We start from the raw sequence: 24,749 nt of genomic DNA on the forward strand, positions 1-24,749 counted from the left end.
TTATTTCCCTGTGAAGTATAAACTATATTTAACTTACCATCAACTGAAAAAGAAACAGTAATTTTTTCCCTCCAAAAAGCATCAAATTTTGCATACTGAGCGAATATGCAAAAATACTCTCATTTGGGACCATTTTTGCATATTCGCTCAGTATGCAAAAATGGCCCCAAATGAGAGTATTTATTGGGAAGGAAAGTGTTTGGAGATGCAACGTGAAACACCGAGGGGAGAAAATGGTCTTTATACCGGTAACTGATTGTGGTTCTAGGATTCATTCTGTTACTGCTTTGCGCTTCATATACAGTCAGGTTGAAGAATTAACTTCCATCAGATGATGTAATAAACGAATAAATATTTGTGAAAACACAGCTATTGATTGGAAAAATTATATGAGAGAAGTTTATTGCTTGTTTTTGATTAAACACTCAAAAGGTAAATCTAGTGTACCTAAAAAAATTGTCAATATTCAATAATGTGTATTCGTCAAGAGGAAGGGCAGTATATGCAGAATTGTGCCGGATGTTCACATGGAATTATCGATTCAATATTTTTCTTGAATCTTCAGGAGAAATCTTTCTTGAATCTTCAGGTTTGGAGAAATCTTCAGGGAAACAAATGAACATTTATTACAAATACCGGATAACGGAGACTCCAATGAAAATGATAAAGGTCATATATATGAAGGAAGTATAAAATACTGGGACTGCTCACGCGTTTATCACATTGAGGAATTAAGGCTGGTTTTCAGAATTTTACTGTGAATCGTAAGTACAGCATTGAAGTTTCAATATCTTGTGCACAGAAAATCCAGTTACTTTTGGAGGGAGGAATGGCAGAATAAAAGACAAACGGAAAGGCTTACTAACGATTTAATTCATAGTTAGTACTTATGTGGCGTCGATGTGCAGGGCGAAAAAATTATTTGTTTCTATAATAGCAACAATTACTGATTAATTGCTGCAGTAAACCCTCACCAGAATACAAATGAGATTAAATACACTGAAAAGCCAAAACACCACCTACTCAACGCAAACAGCCGCAACTCGCCTTGGCATGGATGCCACAAATCTCTACTTCGCACGAAGTTAAAGAGACTAACGTATTTTTTTAATCTACTTTCTGCAACAGGAGATCTAAAGGATTAATCGAAATTATTTTTAAGAAATAATATTCCTATTAAACAGTATGTGTACGTTTTATTTCTTTATCATACCAAAGGCATTTTTTTTTTTAACTTATTACGTGCTCCGCCCTTAGGCATACACAGAAAGGGAGGGATGCCCTGTGGAGGTCTTTTTAAGGGAAACTGGCTCGTATCCACGTTACACATGGGGAAAACCACGAAAACGCCCATGCAACCAGCCCGTTCGCCGGGATTCGAACCCCGGACGAACTACCAGTGTTCGGCGGCTTTTACCGCTCGGCCGCTTGTGGGCCAATCCAAAAGCATTCAACAACAAAAATGGTGCATGCTTAATAATGGGAATCATTTTCATTATTATTTTTATCATTCAAGTTATAGAATTTATCTGACCTTCTACAACAAATTTGTTGTTTCCTCCCCTTCATATATTAGTTAAGAATTCTCTAATTTTACCTTCTATTCCTTCCTTATGGTACTGAAATTGTGAAGGCGAAAGCATCTTTTACTCACAATCTGTCTTTCCTGTCACAATAAAAATTTTTCACAGAATTTAAACAAACAGAAATATTTTTAAATCCTCCCTGAAAACAAAGTTATTTCAGATCGTTATTATTGTAACAGTTGGTTGTAGATATATAGTTACAAAAATACAGGGTGTTTATAAAGTCCCAGACCCATTTTGATGATTAATAACTCATAAAATAATGAAGATATAAACAAACTTTTGGCATTTACTGATGGAATAACTTATATATTTTCCTTTTCAGGTTTGAATACCTTTACTTTTGTAAATATTGTCTGCGTGTGTGGTTAATTTCAGATAATTTCATTTTCCAGTCTAAATATCTGTACTTTTCTAAATATCATCTGCTTATTAATTGCATTTTTCATAATTATTAAGGAGTACTGTAATTAATAAGGAGAATGCATACACCACAAGAGAAAGCACAGATTTTATGGTGGTTCATAGAAACGAAATCCATAATGCAAACACAGAGAAATTGCAGAAGATTTTACCAAAAGGATTAAAGAACTTTGAACTTCAATTAAGAACCAAAAAGAAGAAAGAAAGAGGTTTGTGGAAAACTTCGTATTTCCACAAGCCACATGTCTTTTTGCAACAAGATGTTGCACCACCTCATTGGGGTACCATCGTTCGTAGTTCTTTGAATGACCATTTTACAGGAAGATGGATTGGGCGAGGAGGTCCAATTCCTTGGCCACCCAGATCACCTTATATAACGCCGCTGGACTTTTTCCTTTGGGGATTTGTAAAGGACAACGTTTACAGGAGGAGAGTGTCGAACATTGATGACCTAAAAGCCAGAATTACAACTGCAATAGCCTCTGTGGATGCCGACATGCTTGCTGTTACCTGGCGTGAAATTGAATACCGACTTCATATTCTCCGTGCGACGAAGGGGGCACACGTGGAAGTTCGTTGACAAGGGTCATGAAACTTTTTGAGTCTATCTAACTATTTATGGTATTAATTTTAATCTATCTTTATTATTTTATGAGTTATTAAAGTTTAAAATGGTTCCGGGACTTTATAAACACCCTGTATTTTAAGTGACTTAAATATTCATATTTTAGCATTTTTAAAGTTTAAAAATCAGTTTTATAAAAATTATGAAATAAGACTTTTTTAATGGTTTCCCATTCCCTATGTTTATATTTAGGAAGTTGTTTGAATCATTATTAAAAATAAAAAACAAAAGATTTGACTCCAGAGTGAAAAAAATTGACCGAGACATATAATAACAAAATTTTAGATACTTGACGCAATTTTCAACTTCTTTTGAGGGGTCTGTTTGTAAATAAACTAGAATAATTCGAGGTGCATTTCAAGCTCTACAAACAGGTTATATGATTTTACATATTATATATGCAGATGGAGGACAAAATAATGCGAACACCTGAGAAAAAATATGACGTATTTCATACCTGCAGTACAGCCTCGCCACCTGCAACAGAAGTGTGCCAACTAGTGAGCGTGAAGAGGAAGGTATCAGTCTCTCAACAGCAGTCACCTGCATTGCATGCTTCGATCGAACTGTCTGTGAGAAGTTGAAATGTCAGACCTGTCAGAGTTCCAAAGAGGAATGTTAGTTGGAGCGCGTTTAAGTGGAGCATCGGTTACGGAAACAGTAAACCTTGTGGGGTGTGTAAGCAGTAGGATATCAGCCGTTATGACAGCATACACGAAAGAGGGTAAGACAATGTCTTCAAAGCACAACAGTGGCCGAAAGTCAAAGCTGGCTGATAGGGATAGACGGGTCTTGAAGCGCATAGTAGCCCGAAAGCACAAGCAATCTTTATCTGAGATAACATCCTAAATGTACAGTCATCTCCAGGACCCTTTTTCAACAAAAACTGTCAAAAGGGAACTTCACGCTGCGAATATTTATGGCAGAGTGGCAATTCATAAACCCTTGGTGACAACAATTAATGCTTTCAAGCGCCACCAGTTGTGCAGAGATCACATAGGCTGGCCCCCACAGCAGTGGCAACAGGTAATATGGTCAGATAAATCGTCATTCACCCTATTTCAGACGACCGGACGCGTTTATGTCTGGAGAACATCCAAAGAAGCGTTTCATGCCGACTGATTCTTTCCAACTGTGAAGCATGGGGGGGGCGCCATTATGTAATGGGCTGCGATATCTTGGCGCGGTCTTGCGCCACTTGTTATTCTGCATAAGAGGATCACATCCAATCACTATCTAAGCATTCTAGGGGATCATGTCTATCCTTTCGTCCAGATTGTAACGCCCCTATCCACACTGCTAGGTGTGCTAATCTCGCTTGGCCCCCTCAGTCTCTGGACTTGAATATTATTGAACATTTATGGGCATATTTGGAGTCCAAACTTCGTTCCCGATATCCACCTCCATCCGGACTTTCGGAATTAGAGACTGCTCTGCAAGAGGAATGACTTAATATTCCTTTAAATATTGTGCATGACTTTTATGCATCTATCCCACGTCGCATTCAATCTGTACTTCAGTTAAAGGGTGGTCAAACCCCCCTTTTAATAAAGATTTTCCATTATTTCACAGGTGTTCGTATTATTTTGTCCTCGATCTGTATATGTGTTGTCTATAAGCCATTACTGTATTTTTAGTATGTGTCAGAATATAATTTCTTATGATATGTGCTGAATAAGAGCTCTTGTTTGAAAAAAAGGATATTGAGCAATACTTTTCACAACTATGTGTGTAGAAATGCTCCTAACTGAATCAATTAATGCGAGAAAACCTTTTCTAAACTGATATTTTATTTTGTTAGTTTGATACAATTGTCAACATTTTGCTGTCTCTGAATTTGATAATCAATATTAAAAAGATATATCTCGGTCGATTTTTGTCGCATGGTAGTCACACATTTTGTTTTTTATATTTTATAACAACTATAAAATTTCTCTAAATATAAACACGGAGAGAACATGAAAAGTTATACAGTTAGATTTCGTAATTTCTTTAAAATTTAAAATGCCAAAAAATTGAATGTTTTTATTACATGAAACAGTTTTGGTACTGGAAATATATATGTCTACTATCCAACGCTTAGAACTTTTGGGGGCACAGTGTATATGTAGGTTTATACATATACAGTCAAAAGTCGTTAATCCGGACTCGTCGGGACTTCGGCGATTCCGGATTATCGATTTTTCCGGATTATAGATCATCAGTTTAAATCTCGTAAGATGGCATACAGAAATTCTAAAATTAAAAATATGAAACCGTAATTTATGAAATAAAGAACAATTATGATCTAAAGGGTATCAAAATTTGCAAAAAGAAAAAGCTTAATATTTATTTGTTTACTTTATTAAACATTTCTTTCAATGTAAGTTGCTTAAGTTTTGCTTCGTTTCATGTGATAATACTTTCTCTTTAATTATATTAAACAGACATAATTTCTTGTTCAGTTACAAAGTTCCGCCGTTCAAGTCCTATAATTGCTGTGTCAAGAACACCGACTAATTTGTCAATCGAAATTTTTTTGTTTTCAATAACCTCTGTCACTTTTCTTCGCTATCGGAAGCGAATTATAATGACGAGGAACTTGTTTTAAATCATATCAAAGACGGAGCATATCGAGATGAAATACTACATTTGGTAAGGAATTATAAGCCAAATAAAATAAAAACATCTGCGCTGAAGATAAGGATAGTGCTGACAAATCAATTTCCAATTCATTAGGCGCCCGCCGCCGAGCAGCGTGAAATTGATAAACAGATTTCGGATTTCAAAACATACTTTCGCTTTAGATCCTTTACATATTAACAAATATATATCGGAAATTCTGTTTGATATAATCGAAAGTTTAAGCTTACTTTTATAAAATTGCTCTTACAGTCTGCAAAAAATAATAAGCCGGATGCAATTCGAAAATTAAGGAACAACGCAATCATCAACATTAACTGAAATAGATAATTAGATAATTTTAGCTTATACGTCCATTATACATAAAATGCGCACGCGAAAACGTATTCTGCACTTGCGCACACTCATATGCGCAGTAGTCAAGGTCTTACGCGCACGCGTAAAACGCCTCTGCGCATGTGTCAACGTGGCGCATGCGCAGAAAGTTTTTAGTTTTGATGTCCGGATTATAGATCATTCCGAATTATGGGTGTCCGAATTAACGACTTTTGACTGTAATACATATAGAGGAACAAATATATTTGTGAAAAGGATACTGTAAAAAACAATTATAAAAGATAAAATGTAAATAAAAATTGATAACCATGAAAAAATGAAATGGCAATTAATAAATAGAAATGAAATAGGTACTTAAGTTGACACTGCAATCATCATAACGATGAGAGCTTCAAATAAAGATGATTACTGCATATTTCTGTTTAGCATATTTATTCAATTTACATTTTGATTTTTTTAAATGCATATACACTAGGCAATGTTGTAAAATAATAAGTTAATCTTTTAGAGGATGTTCTTAAAGCAAGAACAGTTTTAGGAATAAATTTTAAATCAAAATTACAATGATTAGTAGATTTTTGAATACATTTACATCAATATTTGCTTTTTAATGATTTTAAAATGCTCATTATTCGATTAATTTTAAAATAAATTTTTTTTCTTGCTCTCTAAAAATTCCAAAATTTTTGCGAAAGGTATTCCTCGAGGAAAAAATAATTTGTTGAAATGAAAAATAATTGATTGGAAAGAAATAACGACATCAGAATGTTTTAGTTAAAAAAAAATCATAGAACTAAGTTTGTGATATGTATTTAGTGGAAAGATACGTAATCTGAATGAGCACCGTACTTTTCTGCTAGCAAAAAAATCAGTTGTATTTCAGTATAAATTGATTTCATGAGGCGGAAAATTCAAGTTTATGCGCACTTGCATTATTTACACTGCCACTAACCTTTTGAAACATGTGATATACTGTAACTTTATCGTTTTCCACTTCAACACACGCGCATGGCAAAGATCTCATTTTTTCTGAAAGGAGAATATTAAAATTATAGATTCATACGAAGCAAAAACTGGAAAGAAATTAAAAATGATGTCGAATGTTTTGTGCTCAGAGCTTACTCAACCAGTTGAAACTTCCTTTCACACCTGAGCTCTGCAGACCATTCAGCAGAATTTTCTCACTTTCTATCAAGTTATTCAGTGCTTGCTGTTGTAACGTGGATTCTTCGTACTTGAAAGGTATGTCCACGCTCTCTTCTTTGTATTCTTCCTACAAGAAAATTTGATAAACTATCAGATAATGCAGTTCTTTATTACGCATTGCTTAGCAGCCTGTAACACTAAAAGGATAAAGTAATGTTTTATTTTGTATATTCTTAGGTTTAGAATTTTATTGCATTTTTTCTTAAGTATGTTATGTTTCCCACAAAGTGTATTTCTCAAATATGGAATTTTACAAAGTATGTGCTGAACTGACCAAAATGTTCATTTGGTTTTGTCCTTTAATGGATAACACTGTTAATTAACTGGTAATAAATAAGCGGCTTTTCTTATATACCATTTCATAACTTTTACTACCACTTAGTTTATATTATTTTTGGCAAAAGAGAACTGAAATTAAAGATATTTTCTGTATGCCATACAATGCAATATTTCTGTATGCAAGTGTCATGAGCAAGGTTAATTTTGACACGCAAGTTTTTTTTTTTTTTTTTTTTTTTTGTCTCTGCTCTGTACTTAAGTTTCTTCTGTTACAATCACCAGATATGTAAATTAAGTTCTATTTAAACGACGAATGAAAGTTTTAACAGAGAGTGTTTTTAGCAACACACTTAAAGAATTATTTCTCTTGTGAATTGCCCTTCCTATAAATTGTATAGGTTTCGGTGAGTGGCCTTCAGTCATTTGATAGTGTTTTTGCTTAGAAGTCTTTAGAAGCCAGGTTGTTAGGTATTAAATTTATTATTTGTGTTGTTTATATTTTTGTTGTGTTCCAAAATCATGCAAGGATCAATGATTTAAATTAAAACTGTTGCAAGGATCGATGATTTTTGTAAATTTTTCAAAAAAAAAAAAAAAAAAAAAATTGAATTATAACCTATAAAATTTTTACCATCATCTTAAAGTAGGTGTAGTTCTAAGCATACCTGAAAAAAATTAGACTTTTTTATTCAAAATTTTCTAAGATATACACGAGTTTACATATTTTCGCGTTTTGAAATTTGGCATCTTTTTTTGTTTGAGCGATAATAACGCCAAATGTGGTTTATGGATTTTTGTTACAGTGAATTGCCACAGCTATTTTTAATCTTAAATTTCAAATAAATTTTTACGGATTTAATTACATAAAATTTTTTCCCTCAATGATGCGTAATAAATATTCATTAATACTATACGAAAAGCTATTTTTAGTCCAAAGGGGCTCTGTCCCTGAAGGACTATTGTTTTCGTTTTGCGATTTTGCGTCGGACTCATAAACGTCGGTTCACTTTTCAAACTGTTGCCACAAAATGTTAAGAGTCCTGCATTATATTTGAAGAAATTAAATAATGAAAAATCTGCATAAATGATTGTCTATTTCTCGCATTGTGATAAAACAATGGTACATAGAGCCATCGAATTTTGAATGACGAAATCCTACTGCGAATATGGGCATCTGAAATCCCAAATTTGGAATTTGTTTTATTATAGATTTTATATTTTGTAAAACTTTAACGAATTTTTGATTTACAAACTCAATGCTTTAAAAGCGAGAAATGGCAACGTTATATAGAAAAAAAAAAAAACTTTTATCTCCAGCTCGCGAGACTGTGTATATCGGAAATTCTAAAGATATGTTTAATTTAACATTATTTTGCGATATTGCTCTTGAACTGAATTTTATGGTTTAAGTGCAAAGAACATGATATTTAATAAATAAAGGTAACACTCAAAACGTTAAAAAAAACGCCCCTTTGGACGTAATTTAAAATCTGAAACATTTCAGATTTTTTTTTTTTAAATTATAGATGATATTATTCAAATTTTTAACTTTTTAAATTTCTTTCTTCCTTAAAAAAATATTTGTAAGAGTAAATTTTTACCTTCGCTGTGTTATCGTCTGCTACTTTGACTGCATTTAAATTCAATTGTCTAAAACTGAGAAAGTTCATTTGATGTTTTTTTTCACAATATTTTTAAGCAAACAGGATATTGAAAGTTTGGGTCATGACCCAGCTTTAAAAATTATATATAGATAAGTATAAATTTTTACATTAATTCTCTTCGAAAGAATGTTTTAAGTAGCTAATTTTTTCTCGTGTTATAGATTGTATAAAAAACATGATCTTTAATATGATTTAGATTGACACTCAAAACGTTAAAAAAAACGCCCCTTTGGACGTAATTTAAAATCTGAAACATTTCAGATTTTTTTTTTTAAATTATAGATGATATTATTCAAATTTTTAACTTTTTAAATTTCTTTCTTCCTTAAAAAAATATTTGTAAGAGTAAATTTTTACCTTCGCTGTGTTATCGTCTGCTACTTTGACTGCATTTAAATTCAATTGTCTAAAACTGAGAAAGTTCATTTGATGTTTTTTTTCACAATATTTTTAAGCAAACAGGATGTTGAAAGTTTGGGTCATGACCCAGCTTTAAAAATTATATATAGATAAGTATAAATTTTTACATTAATTCTCTTCGAAAGAATGTTTTAAGTAGCTAATTTTTTCTCGTGTTATAGATTGTATAAAAAACATGATCTTTAATATGATTTAGATTGTTTGTAGCCGATATAATAATCGGGTTACTCAGTGGTACAGAATAAACACTGCTATATTGTTTTATTTCTTTGTCATTTAGCAAAAATTCTCTTATTAAAATATTTATCCTTTGGACTTTGCTTTAAACTTTATTTATAGTTAAAATGCCTAGAAAATGAACAGCTGTCTTCAACTGAAACGCAGTTGATATAATTGATATTTAAAAAAGAATGACAAGAATGCAAAATTTATGGAAGTGTAGCAATTGTAAAATCTTAATTTTCTTGTGGTTAGCACTCAAAATAATGTAGAAGGAAAGAAGAAAATTAGGGAGAAAAGTAAGCAAAAATTTGAAGGGGAATTTGGCTGTCAGAAATACCAAGGTGTTTTGAAAAGTTGGATGCTTTTGAATATACTTTCAGAATACTTCAAGGAATTTGGGTGTTCAAAGAGAAAACACTTGGACGCGTACACCAGCAAATACCATCAGTTGAGCTTGTGCTAACGGAAAAGACAGAAACAATATCATTGCAGATTAGTGAAGAATGACTGGTTTTCGACTATATGTTTGTATAAATTTAAATTACGTTATAGAACATCATATCATCATAAACGGAGAATCCCATGATTTCTTAGTCGAATTATTTGAGTATTCACGAATTTATCTAGTGACATATATGGATGTCACCTAAAGACGTTTTCCCTCTTGATGAAACCAATCTTTCCTTTCATATCATTCCTTTAAAATGCTTAGTCTCTAAAGACTGATAAAGGTTGTGACTAAATACTGATGAAATGGATTGAATTGGATTATTAAGTTACGGCAAAGCAGGGCTATCTGTCTAAAAGGAGGGATGCCTTCGTGAAGAACTTTCTAAGGGATACCAGCTGGCATACACGTTACAATGAGAAAAACCAGAAAACTCACATGCAACCAGCCCATTCGCCGGGATTCGAACCCCGGAGCGGATTATCAGTGTTCAGCCACTTTATCGCTTGGCCATTTGTGAACCTTTATGAAATGGAAGGCGATAACTTTATTTAAAATGAATGTCAGAAATACCAAGATGTTTCGAAAAGTTGGATGCTTTTTAATATACTTGCAGAATGCCTGAAGAAAAAGAGCAAGCCATTAAGAAGAAAAAAATAAATTTTTGCATAAAATTTAGTATTTGTTTTAAATTTAAAACTTTTTAATCTTATTAGTCCAAAGGGATTTGAATCCCGAAGGACTATTAGTTTCGTTTTGGTATTTTGCGTCGGACTCATAAATGTCGGTTCACTTTTCAAACTGTTGCCACAAAATGTTAGAGTCCTGCATTATATTTGAAGAAATTAAATAATGAAAAATCTGCATAAATGTATGTATATTTCTCGTATTGTGATAAAACAACGGTACATAGAGTCATCGAATTTTGAATAACGTAATCCTCCAACGAATATGAGCATGTGGAAGAGCAAATTTGAAATTTGAAATTTGTTTTATGATCGATTTCCTATTTTTTAAAACTTTGACGAATTTTTGATTAACAAACTCAAGGATTTCAAAGCGAGCAATGGCAACGTTGTGCAGAAAAAACATTTTTATCTCCAGCGCGTGAGTCTCTGTATCGGAAATTCTAAAGATATGCTCGTTTTAAAACTATTTTGCGATATTGCTGTTGCACTGGATCTTATGGTTTAAGTACGAGGAACATGATATTTAATAAAGAAAGGTAACATACAAAATGTTAAAAAACGCCCCTTTGGACGTAATTTAAAATCTGAAACATTTCAAATTTTGTTTTATGATATTTGATTCTTGCGATTTCAAAAATAAAATATTTGACTAAAATATGAATAACATTTTAACAAACTAAATGTAGGATGATAAAATTGTGTAAAGCAATGAGCACAATGTTAAAGCTATTTAAAGCAATATATGCAAACCATCCTGTTTCTGTATAAAATACTGAAAAGTTAAAATACATCTTTCTAATTCATATATCTTTTTTGAGCGGAACATTGAAAGGCGTGTTAATTGTGCTTTACTGTATTTTCTCTTTTGATATATTCAGTTATCAGATGTATCGTAGTCTGGGACACAACGTATTCTTCCGAAAGAACCGCAATTCAAATAAATAAAATCAAATCCTATAAAATTTATATTAATAAATGTATTTAAAATGCTCAGTTCGAATGAATAAATAGAAAATTTTAAAACAATTATCTGAAGAGACAATGCAACACGAACAATTAAAATAAAAGTCTAAAAATTTAAAAATTACCTAAAATAATGACGAAAAAAAAAATATAAAGAAAACTATTTGAAAAAATAAATAACATAAATTATGCATGTTTTATTTAAGCTACGTAGTTCGAATGGGTAAATAGAAATTTTAAAAACAGTTATTCGGAAGAAACCATGAAACTTAAACAATTAAAATGAAATTCGAAAAAGAAAAAAATACTTAAAATATAACAGTTATATAATTAAAAATCTAATATAAAGAACATTATTTGAAAAAAGGAACAATTGTAACTTTTTTTCCGCTTACGGGGAAGGAAAATAGGTTGCCATATGTTAAGAAGTTCGTCAAGTGAACTATTCTTGGCGCAAACTGAAAAAAAGAGCCAACATAAATTTGTGAATTTCTCCGTAAATTTCGCGCCAAATTCTGCGAAATTTCATATTTAGGCATAATTTTAGTTGTAGAATCGAAATATGGAAAAAAATTGGTATGTTATTTCGGAAAAAGTCCGATTTTGTGTCAAAATAACTATGTTAGAATACAGCTATTTATAAATCTAATATATATCCTAAGTTGCGCATTCGAGACATGAAGAACGCAATTTGAATTTCGTCAATCGGCCCAGTAGGACGGGAGATATAGAACAGTCTCTCTCTCTCTTTTTTTTTTTTTCGCAGTGTACAAATCTAAAATTTTTTCAGACAATTTTGGAAAGGAAAAGAGAGAAATTGCTCGAAAAATAGGTAGTGCGTGTACTCAAACAGGTGTATTTAATAGACATTCTACTGTATCACTTACATTTTAGTCCATTTAATTCCTTAATAATTATATTTGAAAAATATAAAAGTGAAATGTTTTGATAAATATTTTTGTGGGACATATATCGTAATCCTAAAATTTAACACATTTTAAACTCAAAATGTAAGTCAAAATCAAAGATCATACTTTGATAATATGCTTATCGCCTGTTTCTAACATTTTAAGTAGTATTCTGCTAAAATAACACCAATAATAGATTTATTGGTACTATTTTCCAAATTTGGGTGTCGAACGTATTCGGCTACCTTTGAATTTATTTCAGAAATCAAAAGTCATTTCTTTGGAAGATGCTACATTTTCTGATGTCTTTACTTTTAATATTTAAAATAAACGAACAATGCTAATCATTGCTTCTCTAAAAAGGATTTTAAATAACATTTATTTTTGCAAAGAAATATATTTCTACACATACAAAAAGTGCTCATGTGCTGATGTTTCTAAGTGCATTTGAGAACCTTTTATAAAAAATAATACAGTTAAAAGTGTTTAAATAACAGAATACGTTCAAATGAAATACTATAATACTAAATCATTAAACATTTATGAAACAAACCTTTCATTTCAGCTAAACAAATAAAACATCTTCAAATAGCATTTCAAAGTTTTTAAAAATAGGTGAACTTTATGTTAAAGAATTTTAGTGGTTAATTAAAATTTCGTTTCTGTATAAAATACTGAATACGGTGGTCATGAAAAAAATATATATATCACTGCCCATTTCTCAAGAAATAAATTACATTAATAAACTTCTTTGCAGCTATATTCCGATATTTATATTCAGAATATTTGCATTGATTGTACTTATTTCTTCAGAAGTATAATTTCTGGTAACAACTATACTAAAATCTGTTACTGTAATGTAAACTTAGTGACAGGTGTAAGAACTCACTGATCATTGGCAATGTATAAAGCATTTTAAAAATGATTAGGTTACATACCCAAGGCTTCCTCATTAGAGGCATGCCTCATAGCAATCTCTTGATTTGATTTTATATGAACATTTCCTGTTCCGAACTTTCAGTAATATTTCACACACACACATAAAAAAAAAGTGAACGATGTATTTTTAGGTTTTCTAGTTAAAATCTGTAAAATTTACTGTTAGTTTCAATTAACATGTGAGCATAAAAATGACTTTTTTTTTTTTTTTTTTTTCAAAAATAGTCTTGAACCAGAATTTTCTTTCCAAAGTGTCTCGTACATGTCTTTGTGACATTGGCACTACATTATATCTTGTAAGTTCAATGTCATGGGGATATGAACAAAATTAACAGTAGAATTAATCTACTGGGAACAGCAGAATTAATATACTGTTCCCAGAACGCAAACTGGATAGGTAATGGAACTAATTTTGCAAAGTACTTCGAAGCCCTTATCTAACATCATTTGACTTTTAGCTGTAGAAGATTTGGTTTACTTCTTAAAGATTACCAGTCTGCAAATTATACACATATATGCCATCTCAAATATAATTACTGAATTGTTGAGCAACAAATAGTCACTAACGTAATTCTTGACTCTACGTAGTCCCTTTCAATTTTATCCCCAATTTAGGCTTAATAATACAGATTCATGTGAATGCGGTGGGTTTGGCAGTTCCTGTTTTCAACACGTTGAGCGCCACGTCAGTCATCGGTGGCTGACACTTTCTGTTTAGGCTGCGTCAGCCATCTGCGGCTGACACTAGACTTTCCGTTTAGGCCACGTCGACCACCGCTGGCTGACAGCGTGTAACATGATATATAACTATAAAATTTACTCTATTTTATGGAATTGCAGAAAATTTATTTAAAATTTACTTAATTTTGATTCATTACCGGACTAATGGATTTCATTGAAACACGATAAACATAAAAACGGCTCTCCATTACAGCTATTACAAAATGTGACAGCTCTCTTAGTCTTTTTTTCTGCCCATTACTCTACCAGCTTCTGTTGCATTATCTTACAATATTTCCGTACTTCAGAGGCTTTTCCCGGTTTTCTTTGGAGTTTATGTTGTCGTTTTTTAGATATTTTTGCATTTCTGTTCGATGGAATGTCTTCTTTTTCACAACTTGTAAGGGATAGCGCTAATTCTTTTCGGAATTCAGTAATGCTAATTTTCTGCTTCGTAATATCTTTGTATAGAATGTAACTATTTACAAAACAGACTTGACGCGTAACATGTTGAATGAATGAATGCCTATAGGAATCCCGTCCCGAATGTAAACTATTTTCTGCTGCGATAAGAATCACTGGCTCTACAATACCAGCGCTTTTAAGCGGCGCCCATGGCCTGAACGGGATTCCCTAGGAAATACTTGTGGCGCTCAACGTGTTAAATCATCGAATATTAAAGAACCTTGATCATCGAAGTGCTGTACCACCAGCAACTTACTCCTGAGAATGCTTCCTTCTGACTGGTCATCATTGACTAGAACCACACTGACAAGCAAAGTTGCACAGGTCAAATTTGGAAACAAATATTATTTAAAACACTGTTGACTTGCTTTAGCGTTGATCTGTCACCTTCGGTGAACTACTGCATATTCCTATTGTTATTCTAACTGAAAACCTTTGAAAACAGCATTTTATCAAAAATTAATGTTTTTAAATGTTGGAAGGTATATAAGAAAGCAAAGAATGCATTGATGATGAAACAGTCTTTGGAAGACAATCTATTTTAAACAATATGTCAATAAAGTTAGAAATTTGATGTTTAGCAGTTAGAGATTTTGTTAACTATTTGAGATATTATTGAACAGGTTCCTATAATGTTTTCCAGTGCGTGTTTTGCTGTATTATATGCTTGGAATAATATACTTCCCGCACCATAGTATATTTCCTGCGTTTGCATTGGTGTAGACCGAGTGTTATTTCGGTGGCACACTGTCATTAGATTGACTCTATAGTTATTCATTGTGTTCTTGGTATAATAAATTAACGGAACTATATATTGTAAATAAGACAGTATCATCTAAAGATATAAAATTTCTTGTGATGCTTGACTTATTAAAACATCTTTATAGCATTTATATGAACAGAATTGTCAATTTGTATAGTTTTATGCTGCTTCTGAAGTTTCATTTTAGTTAAACATTAAGTAAGAACTTACCAGTTCTTTGAAAAATATGAGCTGTTGAATGTAATTCTGTAAGAAATCGTCGATAATATTGGTGCTAAGCTGAAACATCTGGTTGTGCTCACCAGCTCCAAATCCAGGAGGATCAATGACAGTAACTGAATAGGAATCACCTCTAAATAAAATATTTTATTATCTTTAATGTTATAAAATATTGTATAAAACCTCTACTTACATAAAAGTACACAGGTATAGCGCGAATAAGAAATACTAAATTTCCTTCGTGAAATAGCCACTAGAAATCTAGAATTTTATAAGGAAATCAATAAATGATTTTCTACTTTATAAAGCTATTTAAATATAATGATGAAAGAAATAATGAAATTCGTTTATTTTAATTTTTTTCTTCTTATGCCGTAGAATCTCATTTAAGTCTGATATGTTTATGACATTCGTGGAAACAGAAAGCGAGGCAATTTAATTCCTGCAATGCTACTTTAAAATGTACATGTGTGAGACTCTATACTAACGGATATTGTCACCTTCAAAGTACTCGCCTCTTACATAACATACAGTAACATACATTGCCCTGAACCTTATTTTTGGATCCCTTGGCCTTATTCCCTGGAAGTGAGTCTTCTCTCTTTCCATTTTCCACCCAAGAATGTAAATGAATTCGCCTGTATTTAAAGGGAGGTTTTGAGATCGTTAAGTTAGAGCGTGATCTGCCACTCGTTGCCATGTTGACTATTCTAGATAAGGGCTTCTGCATTTAGCCTTAGACTGCCGATAGTTGAATTCACGCCGGTGAAGTTCTGGTCAACTTCGCGTTAAATTCTCTGTGTAGCATTTCGCTATTAGTTATTTAAATTTATCTTTGACTTACTATACTTTGAGTTTCTCGCCATAAATGTTGGCGAATTCGTAAACACCAGGCATGCGTTCTGCTCAGCTTATTTAGTTTAAAATAAAAGGTCATGTAACATCCTTCGCAAGTTTCTGTTTTTATTTTACACTTAGCGATAAGTCGCTTAACGTATGCCAAGAGTTTGGTCATAGTTATAAAAGAAAGATTTTAAAACCTTACAATTTAAAATTTTTCAGAAGTTGTTAGTACTTTTAGCCACATCTAGCAAAAATCGGTATTTGATTTCCCACCTGTATGCTTTTCATCTTCTATCCGTATGTTTTCAAATAAATTTATTTTTATCGAATAAAAAATTTCTCTTTCGGTAATTTTCTAATATGGCAAATATAATCAAGCAAAAACATAATTGTTTTCTCAGTAGGAATTTTAATATAAAAGCTTTTGAAATGTAACAAAAAACCTTTGAAAGCAGCATTTTATCAAAAATTAATGTTTTTAAATGGTGGAAGGTATTTAAGAAAGCAAAGAATGCATTGAGGATGAAACAGTCTTTGGAAGACAATCTATTTTAAACAATATGTCAATAAAGTTAGAGATTTGATGTTTAGCAGTTAGAGATTTTGTTAACTATTTGAGATATTGAACAGGCTCCTATAACATTTGAGTCCAATGAAAAAATTCTGTATGATAACTTTGGCTGCCGGTGCGTCGTTCTCGAGTTAATCCAATAACGTTGAATTTTTTCTCGAAGAAAAAATTTATTTAGGTCGTACAGAAATGAATGACACAAATACTGCCACAGAGCGGAATACAATTTATTAACAAAAAACTGATAGCACATCAGTTAGAAATAATCCTCGTTTATGTCCATACACTTCTGCCATCTGGCTGGGAGGTCCCGAAGTGCTTTGGTCAACCAGTCTGTAGGGTGTTGGTGCACAACCTATGGACAACTGTATACAATTCTGCAGAAGATTCAACATGTTGGCCCCTGACTGCGTCCTTCATGTTGTCAAGCAAGGCTTAGTCCGAGGTCCACCCACTTTGCACACATATTTGTCATCTCCAAATCACTATGCCCAATCGCCTGCAATGTTTCTTGCGCAAGCCCTGTCTCCTCCTGCATCTTGTTGAACGTTATGCGCCTGTTCGCCATGATCAAATCCGACACGGCTACCACATTTGCTGTTGTATGCGATATTGCTGGTCATTCCGCGCTGATACCATTGGCTGCAATCTCCACTCCACTGCTAAACTTGGCTAACCAACGTGATACGGTACGCCTTGAGGGTGCTTTGTTCCTGCACACCGACATGCGATGATGGGTTTCACTACCTTGTATCTCTTCCTTCCATAGGAGACGCTTTCCAGCGCTGATCTCGATAATCACTTTCTATTATTGCAGTCCACGCTCTCAATGACGACGGCGAAAGGGACGTGTGCTGACTTATACCATTCAACTTGCAGCCAGCTCCATCTATGCATTCTGAGTAGCTCACGCCCCCTTGTGCCTATTTCACTTGTTTTCCCTTCGCATAGTGTAATAGTTTCGTTGTGAGAGCCGTTGTGTCAATCATTTCTGTGCGATCGAAGTATTTAAGTAGCCCAAGATATACCTTCTCAAAGCGAGTTTTTCTAAATGCATTATGACCAGTGATGAATTGTGAAGCTAGGCTTTTGATACAGACACAGTTGAATAATCAAGTAAATAACGCTCGAAAGGTAAGGCAAGACCAAAACATATTACATGAAAGTTGGTCATACATAAAGTTTATGTTAACTGTTTCTTCAATCGCCGTGATATTGTGCATTATGTATTTCTAACAACTGGCTAAGCAGTTAACAAAATGTATTAACTGAAGATTTTGCGTGAAGTAACTTGTAAAAAGAACTGAAATGAGGTGAGATAAGTCACAGATTTAGCATCACGACATTGTACTTGTTCAAAACGTTCTTATTGTTGATCAAGTTTTGGCCCAGACTTCAACAAATGCTGTTCCGTAATTCGCATTCACCTAATATGGTACCGTGAGACTTATTTTTATTTCCGTAGTTAAAATTACAATCCTTTGTGCATCGTTTTGAGTTTATTAATGTAATAAAAAGATTCTTAAATTACTTCGAGATTACTTTGAAAGAGATATAATAAGTATTGACAAGTAGGCTGAAATTTTGTGTTTATATAATCATTATCGATATTTTTTTATCACAGCAATTTACCTCCTAAATTATCTTGTTTTCCTATATAAGTAATTCTTGCAAGCTAGGCATCAATGTTGATAACTACCAAGTAAGATAACTAGATCTTTCCAGTTAAATAAATATATAGTGCGAGTAAAGGAAAGGTGATAATGACACTAAAAATTTTCTTCATGAAGATGGGAAACTGCCTGTATTTTCAAATGTAACCTTGACCTAGCCGGACGTTACGGAAGAGAGACAGATTCGTGACATCATGCAGCGAGAAATAACCATGAGCCCCCATGTATATAACCCGTTATATACATGGGTTCGCCTCCAGTCGGATGATTTGTGTGTTTGGTAAAAGTGCTGCTTAATTGGCTGTGAACTCCAAAAGATTTAAGTAGGTGAACAATATAGAGTCAAGGACATGTTTTTATAGATTGAAAGTAACAAACGGATCTTATTATATTATATTCATAATATAATGGAATAAGTTAATGTGGATTCAAAGAACGTGAAGAAGGAAAGCTTCTATAGACGTGATATAAACCAGTTTGACTACTGCACTGCTAAATCATCGAGTGATATATCCGCATTTCCAAATCGCTTGGTGCACAGGAAATCGAGGAATGCAATACAAAACCAAAATACTTATTCGTTCTTTGACAAAACTTTTGGCGACAATTTAAACTCGGATTTTCCTAATTTTTTTTTTACTCAAAATAAATAATCCATTAAGTAATCTATTTGTGCGAATCTCTGATTTGACTTACGTCGATACTGCTGAAAAAAATGACATCGCAGAAGTTTGAACTCTTGAAGACTTTCGACCTTTGATAACGGTTTGATATCTATTTCGCACATGCGCATAAGGATATTTAGGCTGGATAGGTAGCCCCCGTAAATTAAATTTCGTGTATATTTTCCCCTCTTCGGTTTGAGGAAGCCACTTCTGCTTTGGCGTATCGTTGCTCGTTCTTAAGCCTAGAAGTTCTTTGGTGGATTAGGGTAACTTTTTGCAGCTGAAATGCCATTTTCAAAAGGCACGTTAGTGAAAGATGCACGCTATCTGGAGGTGAACCAGTGCTACACGCCAACCTATTATGCATGGTTATTATCCTCGCTGCATGACGTCACGAACCAGTTTATGCCCTTATGCTCAGAGGTTAAGCATTTATTTGAAAAAGAATGAATTTTTCATATACTCAAGGCAGAATTTGTTATCGCCGTCGTCACCTTTTCATCTAACAAAACCAAACAAATAATCTCAAATGATAAGATCCGAAAAGAACAGTCGTGTTTATGAGTTATTCAATGCAAAAGGGTTTGGTGAGGTATTTTGAAATATGAAATAAATGCTTACGATTTATACCAAAAATGAAGCATTAGTTAAACGAACACTTGCTGAAAATGTAATTAATTATAAGGAGTGTTATGAGTGTTACTTTTCAATAAGATAAGATTTTTCAATTGTACTTACAAAACAAGACGTGAAAAGGAGAGCTGCTTCTTGAGTGAAGATACAATCCATTCAAAAAGCCGCATGTACAAAAACTGTACCCAAGCATCTCTTTTCTGAGTAACTTCTTCTAAACTATCACCTCTAGAAATGACTGAACACAACTGCTCATTATCTACACTCAAGTTTTTCGCAGCTGAAAAGAGAAATTATTTTAATCATACGTATTAATTTTTTTTTCACTTTTGTTTTCTTTGTAAATTTTACCTTGAGTAAATGCATATAATAAAATCATGTTTTGTCAGCACTATACAAAACTACTCAGAGTTAATATCCTCTTTAAAATGACACAGCGCTGTTCATTTAAGCTCTTGGTAGGAAAGCGTCAGTCAAACTTATCATGTATTTAAAACAAACATTTTTGCTTATAAAACCCTTATGAATTTAAATTTTTAAGTATGAAAATTTGAAATTTATCTTTATTCCAAAGAAAGGATGAAATTATGAAAGTGGGAAAACTAGTTTAATGAAGTATCTATTGCATCCTTATTGAAATATCGACAACAAAAACGCGAGGTCTGACCTTCGAAATGGATTAAAATTTACTAAATGGTAAATCCAAATTGAACTTAGATTTCTTCAGTAGCAATTATTCGATGATATATGCCGAGAGACCAATAAACAATTGCCTCTTCAAAGACCTAATCGTACAGGCTTTTTTCCTTTTGCAATTAAATAAGTAATATTATAATGCAATTAATGAAATTCATATTAAGAACAAAAAGGATCTGAATATTTTAATCACAAATATAGTTTTACAGATCTAAAAATCGGTTGTGGATCAAACATGGTGACTTGGATTTTTAAGCAGTTTAAACAAATGCCCCATATTTGACGATATATCACACTCTTTTTCCCTAAGGATCAAGACAAAATTGTGAGCCCCATTATGAAACAAGTGCCCAAATTTATGTATGAAATGCTTCTTCAGAAAAATTATATATATTTTGGAACTTACTAGCACCTTAATAAAAACCAGTGGCAAATATTTAGAAATGCACCAAATTTTGTCAACCATGCGCGTAACCGTTCTTCAAGCATGCGCGGTTCTTTTATTTAACAATGTCACCATCGTATACGTTCTTATTGTTATTTTGCAAGTCCAATTGTTTCTCCAGGCAATTCGTATTATTATGTATCATAAACTCAATTTTTAAAAACATTTTTGTGGGATTTGCCTGTAATGAAATGACCTAAGAGGAAATTTCTGCAGGAATAGAATGTTTTGAAAGCATGTTTTGAATTTAAAATAAAATACGAATTAAATATTTAAACATAAAGCAGTAAGTTATTAAGATTGTTCTGAACGTTAAAGGGCCGTATAAATAGGATTTTGAATTTTATAGATAAATTGAGACGCATGAAAAGGCTATAAGTTCCTTATTCATCTGGGAGTATTCTACATATTTTCAAACAATCCATTCTGGAAAAAAAAAAAAAAAATCAATTATTTATTTAGATATCGTTACGATTATTTCATATTCTAATACTATAGTTATCTGCATTCTATAGAACATCTAGAATGTTTTCTTTATATAAGGATTTGTGAATTTTCTCTTAAAAACTTCATTATTTCGAAACTTTTAAAACTCTTAATTTGAATAAATCGATTTTTAATTTTTTTCTTTTAAATTTCTTCAGAACAATGAGTATTAAAATAAAAAATTTGATATTTTTTGCATTAGTAGCTTTTATTTTACGGAAAAGCTAACTGAGGCAGACAGAAATTTTTTGCATCGGGAATCAGAACTTTATATGAAATCACGTTAGAGTATAAAGAAGATGTCTATAACAATGTGAAATTTGAATGTAACATTTTACACTAAGAAGAAAGTGAGATGCATTAAACATCTGAGCTTTGGAAGCAACTTTTACTTTGAAACCTTGTTAAAATCGGAATTTCCAGTTAATTATAAATGTCTGAAGAAATTCGTGATATCAGTTCTTACACATGTCACAGGAAAGGCGTTTAGCAAAATGAAAGAAATTTTATTTTAGAGATACGTTTTCTTTTAAACTTGAAGATACTCATTTTATTTAATGGTATTCATTCGCTTCTTGAAATACATTTTACAAGAATGACTTTAACATGTTAATTGTGTTATAGAAGGGGTTCTTAACCCCTTGCCGCGGGCGCCAATGTGCCCGCGAAGCTATTTTTCTGCGCCAGCGACTGTCCGCTATGTACTATATCAATATCAACGGTGGCCAACCCGCGGCTTGCCACGATTTTTCCTGTGGCCGCGAAATTCTTCATACTTTTAGAAATAATATATAAAGCCGTAAAATTATTGTATTGGCAATACTGTTTTGTGAACACTAGTACTGGTAACACTGTTTTGTTGGATCAGTTGTTATTGTCGTTGAACACCCTCGAGTTCAATCTGTTGCAGATTAAGAAATTTCTCAGCAATTTAACTTTTTGTTTAATGTTTATTTTAAGTTTCTCACCCTAAAATGAGTTTCTCCAGCAAAAGGCAACGAATGTATCATTTCAACAACGAATTGGGAAGAAGACTACGGATTTATCCAGACAAAGGACAAGTGTGTTTGTTTGATTTGCAATAGTACTGTATCAGTTTTGAAGAAACATAACCTCGAACACCATTTCAAGACTAATGACAATACTTTCGTCATTGATTATCCGCTTAAAATAGAGAATAAGGAAAATTAATCAAAAATCAAGGCTATTTGCCCAGCAAGCTGTTTTTACTAATCGTGCGAATAAAAATAAAAATGCCACAGTCGCTTTCTTCAGAATTTATCATTTGTTGGCGAAATGTAAAAAAAAAAAACTTTTCTCGGACAGCGAATTAATCAAGAGAGCATGTCTAACAGGAGCTGATGGATTGTTTGAAGTACTTTGTAATAAGCAAGAAATTATTACAGTAATACAAAGATGTGAGTTATCTAACGATAGAGAATACATATGCTATCAACTAATTTACACAGTTGAACGATGATATGCAAATATGTTAATGATTTGCAATTTACGAGACGACAGATTTATCTGATACAGCGCAACAGTATGCATAAGGATGGTTTTTAGTGATTTTAGTGTAAAAGAAGAACTACTAAAATTACTACCAGTGCATGGGAAAACAAATAGGAGGAGATATTTTTAATATCTTTAAAAATTATGCTAAAGAAATTAATTTGCCTTTACAAAAGGTATCAGCAATAATTACTGGTGGGGCTCCATCAATGGTGGGCTGCAATAATGGATTCATATCTCATTGCAAAAGAGATAAATCTTTCACGTTCTTCATGAATTATCATTGCATTATTCACCAAGGAGCATCATGTGCTAAAATATTGTCCTTTGAGCAAGCCATGAATTTAGTTATTTTTTTGGTCACCTTTTCAGAAGCTTTTGGAACAATCCCAAAATATATTCCAGCAATTTTCGATTATTGAGCCAGTGGCTTCATTTTTTGTAAACCCATTCAATCCTCAATATTTCTGAAATTGCAAATTCCGTGCAGAAAATTATTCAGGAAGAAGCATCTTCAACTGAAGATGAGATTTTAAATATTCAGACTGACATTGTATTAAAATCATGCGAACTTGATGAAAATATTTGAAATCTAGTCGAAGATAAAAAATATCCCCTTTTGAAAAAAGGAGCTTACAAATTAAAATCCTGTTTCGGTTCCATATATTTATGTGGTTCATTGTTTTCAATATTGAATACAATTAAATCAGCAATCAGATCTCGACTTAACGATAGCAATCTCGAAGATGTTAATATAAGATTGGGAATATCATCTTATACGCCTGACTTTTGAAAAAAGGAGTAAATAATTTACTTTTGAAAAAATACTAAAAATATCCCCTTTTGAAAAAAGGAGCTTACAAATTAAAATCCTGTTTCTGTTCCATATATTTATGTGGTTCATTGTTTTCAATATTGAATACAATTAAATCAGCAATCAGATCTCGACTTAACGATAGCAATCTCGAAGATGTTAATATAAGATTGGGAATATCATCTTATACGCCTGACTTTGAAAAATTAGTGGATAACATGCAATACCAAAAATCGCATTAAATGTAACTATTTTGAATTTTTTGTTACCTTTTTAGTGTAGGATATTTTTTATGATGCTTATAATTGGAATAAAATAACGAAATATTAAGAATCGTTATACATTTTTTTCAACTGCGCCCGTCAGCAATTTCCTGTTTGTCAGATGTGCCCAGACGGGGTATACGGTTAAGAACCCCTGTGTTATAGAATACTTTATTATTTATAAACTAGGTGAGTGACAAAAATTCAGCTTTAACGTCTGTAGCCACACTATCCCAAAATGAAAGTGCATGGAAACAGCTCAATATATTAGTGAGAACGTAACAGTAACATACTGATTTCCAAAGGCTTTAGAAAACAAGTTCAATTTGTGAACCAAATCATAATTTTTAACTTAATTTTAAAAGTAAAATGTGTAGGTTATTATTACTTAAATTAACAAGGTTTTTATGATTTGGATGTTTAATTTCTTTTCTCTGTTTTTCTCACCAAAATGTAGATGAGTTATATAGTATCTATTTATACTGAAATATTTGGATTGTAAGATAGATCGTGTTCCTAGCTGTGCGGGCACGTTATGTTTAGCTCCTGCCGCCTTTGATAATTGTAATTTTCGGCTTTGCGTTATTCGCTGCCGACATATCGATTTTGACGCGCCTTCACATCTGTTAAGGGTTTCTGACTCATTGTCAG

The 24,749-nt window shown here is 32.5% G+C and overlaps 1 protein-coding gene across 4 annotated transcripts in view; it reads right to left on the reverse strand.

The window, feature by feature from the left end:
- ninaC (STKc_myosinIII_N_like and MYSc_Myo21 domain-containing protein ninaC) overlaps positions 1-24,749 on the reverse strand; it is a 232,689-nt gene that overhangs the window by 14,057 nt on the left and 193,883 nt on the right. For 2 of the 4 annotated variants that reach the window (XM_085816858.1, XM_085816856.1), the window contains exons 17-20: positions 19,988-20,162; positions 15,489-15,630; positions 6,742-6,865; positions 6,545-6,621 (exon numbers count right to left, since the gene is read on the reverse strand). In XM_085816858.1, the coding sequence (XP_085672984.1) occupies positions 6,545-6,621; positions 6,742-6,865; positions 15,489-15,630; positions 19,988-20,162 (518 nt within the window). Of the gene's footprint in view, positions 1-6,544; positions 6,622-6,714; positions 6,866-15,488; positions 15,631-19,987; positions 20,163-24,749 lie in introns of all 4 variants that reach the window. The other 2 variants (XM_085816857.1, XM_085816855.1) reach the window with 1 other exon arrangement.

The sequence above is a fragment of the Stegodyphus dumicola genome, chromosome 5, assembly GCF_044657685.1.
Source record: "Stegodyphus dumicola isolate Sdum_Otavi_A_Nest chromosome 5, ASM4465768v1".
NCBI classification, from domain to species: domain Eukaryota; kingdom Metazoa; phylum Arthropoda; class Arachnida; order Araneae; family Eresidae; genus Stegodyphus; species Stegodyphus dumicola.